The following is a 3,431-nucleotide window of genomic DNA, read 5'->3' on the forward strand; positions in this document are numbered from 1 at the left end:
TATCAGTCGTACCTGTGTGTGTTTTCAGGCACCTGGACAGTCATAGTCTTTGGGAAGGACGAAGCTTTGCAGTTCAGTGTTTTCAGATCATCATGTACTCCATCCAGGTTAGTAAAACACTTGGAGTACTTACTGTACTCGACTGCACATAACTCTACTAAACTGAACCTGAACTCAGTATTTTCAGTATCTGAGGTGAACTGTGTCCTCTTCAGTCCCAGCATTCACACCTGGTCATCCAGCAGCTGTTGGGTCACCTGGACGCTAACAGCAAGAGTCCAGCTTCAGTCAGAGCCGGGATCGTAGAGGTCCTGTCTGAAGCTGCAGTTATAGAAGCCACTGGATCTGTGGGTCAGTGGGTGACGTATCTGTCTCTGTGTGTGTTCGCTGTGTGTTCAATACAATCCTACCATTAGTGCATGTGAGCTATTTAAAGTAATGTGTGCACTGCAGGTCCCACAGTGCTGGAGGTGTTCAACACGTTACTGCGGCAGCTCAGACAGAGCGTCGACTACCAGCTGACTGGTTACTATGACAACACCGGAAAACGCAGAACCACGTCGACTGAAGAGAAAACGCTGCAGGACGGCGTCATCAGGACTATCGGTGGGGCTCAGGCTGTGTTTTCATTGTCCTGCTGTCACTGAACAGTTTTCAATGTGCTGCTTCATTTCAATCTGTGTCGTCTGTCCAGGATCCTTCGCCAACACACTTCCCATCTACCAGAGGTCAGAGGTCATGCTGTTCATCATGGGGAAGATCCCAGTCCCTGGTATCTACCCCGCCCTGGGGTCGCCCAACTCCGGGTACCATTTTCACCACCTACTTTAAACATAACAGAAGTTCCAGATGGATGTGCTTTAAGGTGCTCACAGTGTGTCTGTCTCAGGTTGGAAGGCAGCAGGATGATCCAGGTGATGCTGTTGAAGTCTCTCCTCCAGGTGAACTCACCTAGTCTCCCTCCTTATCCACCAAACTACCCACTGAACCAACTACAGAACTATCTTTGTCCCAACTTACCTACTGAACGCTGTCAGTGGTGTTACGTTGTCGTGATAGTTCAGTCCCATGAAACCCTGTATGTCTAAAGAAGTGAATGTTCCTGCCTCAGGTCTCGGAGCGTTATGAAAGCAGTAATCTTCTGACGGCGTTGCCCTCGTCCTTCCTGGAGCCTCTGCTGTCCTTCACTCTGATGGAGGATCCGGAGATCCGTCTGCTGGTCCTGTCCATCCTCACCTCGCTCATCGACAGACGCCACAACGCCGCCAGACTCACCGCTGCCAGGTCACAGACAATAACATTACTAATGGGAAGTGTTTCTCTGTGTAATTAGTGTGATTAGTAATTGATTGTCAGAGTCTCTGTCTGTGTCCACAGTGTGATGTTTGATGTCTCCGTGTTGGAGCTGAAGGAGGACAGATGCTCTCGACAAGACAACTTGTTCATAAGGAAGGTGAGGCTGCCACTAACCATTATTGTCATTATTGATTCCTCTGTGGATCATTTCAGAGTTCATACAGTCTTTTAATCAGCATTAGCATCTATATATCACATTTTAAATGTTACTAATTATGAGGTCAACACTTTAATAACCAGTCTTTGGACACATCGTGTTTACGGAGCTTCAAATGAGTGTAACCAGTTCTCTGTTTCACACTTACAGAAAATATTCACATTAAAAACAGAAGAACTGCATCATTCATACAGTCCTGCTGTTGGATTTCATCTTGTATAAAATGAATGAAAGACACAACCTTTCATACAATGTCCCATCATGCATGTGTGCAGAATGCGCAGCGTCTCTACAGACACGTCTACCTCACCTGTAAGGAGGAAAGCAGTGGGCGGGGCCACTACCGGGCCCTCGTCACCCTGCTGGCTGTCCTCGGTGTGGAACTGGCCAATGAGGAGGTGGTGGTGGACCTGATCCGACTGGTGCTCGCCCTGCAGGTAGGCGGAGCTGCTATAGTGATGATATTAATGATAATTAGGATAACAATGTTGATCCTTTCTCTCTTCTGATTGGCCGTTTAGGAGCTGGCATTGTCCCCTCACGAGTGTTTGTCAGTGTTTAACCGTTGTGGCGTTCACGCCGTCTGCGCCGCCTTCCTCAACCTGTTGTCCCAGCTCGGTCCGCCTCCACCGTTCCACCTACACGTCACACAGGTGAAGACACAGAGTGTGTGTGTGTGTGTGTGTAATGAAGGAGTGTGTGTGTGTGTGTGTGTGTGTATGTACATCAGATATACTTCATTCATTTTGTGTCTGCAGGTCATAGAGCGTCGGCAGGGGAACGCTCCACACCTGCTGCCCAAAGACGTGTTCTGTGATGAACCCAGGTAGAGAGACACAGAAAGAGAGACAGAAGGAGAGAGACACAGAAAGAGAGACAGACAGACAGACAGAGAGAGAGACACAGAAAGAGAGACAGACAGACAGAAAGAGAGAGAGACACAGAAAGAAAGACACAGAAAGAGAGACACAGAAAGAGAGACAGACAGAAGGAGAGAGAGAGAGACAGACAGAAAGAGAGACAGACAGAAGGAGAGAGAGACACAGAAAGCGAGACAGACAGAAGGAGAGAGAGACACTCCTATTTCAAACCACTATTCTACTCCGTTTGACTATTAACCGATTACAGTTCAGTTGATCTCCGTTTATTTTATTCTTTTTAAACCTTTCTGCCTCAAATCAGTCAGATGTTTCTGTATTACTGAGGACTCCATAAAGTTAAAGTTACAGGAGGGAGGATAAAGTAACAGCTGGACAGTGGTGGAAGAACTACTCAGATCTTTTACTGATTAAGTTTACTTCAGTTACAAAATATACTTAATACTATTGTATTATAATTATTGATGAATTGTGTTCATGACTTTAATCAATAATAATAATATATCATTATTTATTTAATAATCTGTCTGTCTGTGTGTGTGTGTGTGTGTGTGTGTCAGACTACCACAGGGGGAGCTGATGGTGGATGAAACCTTTCTGTTCGTCCAATCGAAGATCTGCGAGGCTCTGACAGGAAGCAGCTACAGCGCACACACCGAGCGCTTCAACACGCCATACACACCTCAGCTAACAGGTACACACACACACACACACACACACACACACACAGAGAAGGGTTTAACACACTATTACTAACACACTCACTCGTCTTTTCTTTAGATTTGTTCCTCAGAAGCATCCCAATGTCTGTAGACACCCTGTAGGGGGCGCCACACTGTGTACTCACACTGTGTACTCACACTGTGTCACTGTGTGTGTTTAGATGAGGATCGTCTGTCTAAGAGGAAGAGTATTGGAGATGTCATCTCTCTGCAGATCGACATGGACCCTCAGTACTGCCCTGATACACAGCAGGTACCTGTCTGTCTGTCTGTCTGTCTGTCTGTCTGTCTGTCTGCCTGCCTGCCTGTCTGTCTGTC

The 3,431-nt window shown here is 46.8% G+C and overlaps 1 protein-coding gene across 1 annotated transcript in view; it reads left to right on the forward strand.

Moving 5' to 3' along the window:
• Positions 1–3,366, forward strand: part of LOC118340085 (protein EFR3 homolog B-like) — a gene marked incomplete at its 3' end in the record, with an annotated part of 3,649 nt that extends 283 nt beyond the window's left edge. The window contains 12 exon segments of the mRNA XM_035677945.1: positions 29–107; positions 216–351; positions 454–606; positions 695–806; positions 890–941; positions 1,112–1,284; positions 1,378–1,453; positions 1,789–1,950; positions 2,035–2,166; positions 2,272–2,339; positions 2,952–3,085; positions 3,275–3,366. Coding sequence (XP_035533838.1) covers positions 29–107; positions 216–351; positions 454–606; positions 695–806; positions 890–941; positions 1,112–1,284; positions 1,378–1,453; positions 1,789–1,950; positions 2,035–2,166; positions 2,272–2,339; positions 2,952–3,085; positions 3,275–3,366 — 1,369 coding nt within the window.
• Positions 3,367–3,431: the final 65 nt, after the last annotated feature.

The sequence above is a fragment of the Morone saxatilis genome, unplaced genomic scaffold, assembly GCF_004916995.1.
Source record: "Morone saxatilis isolate NCDOM2014 unplaced genomic scaffold, NCSU_SB_2.0 Contig6, whole genome shotgun sequence".
NCBI classification, from domain to species: Eukaryota; Metazoa; Chordata; class Actinopteri; family Moronidae; genus Morone; species Morone saxatilis.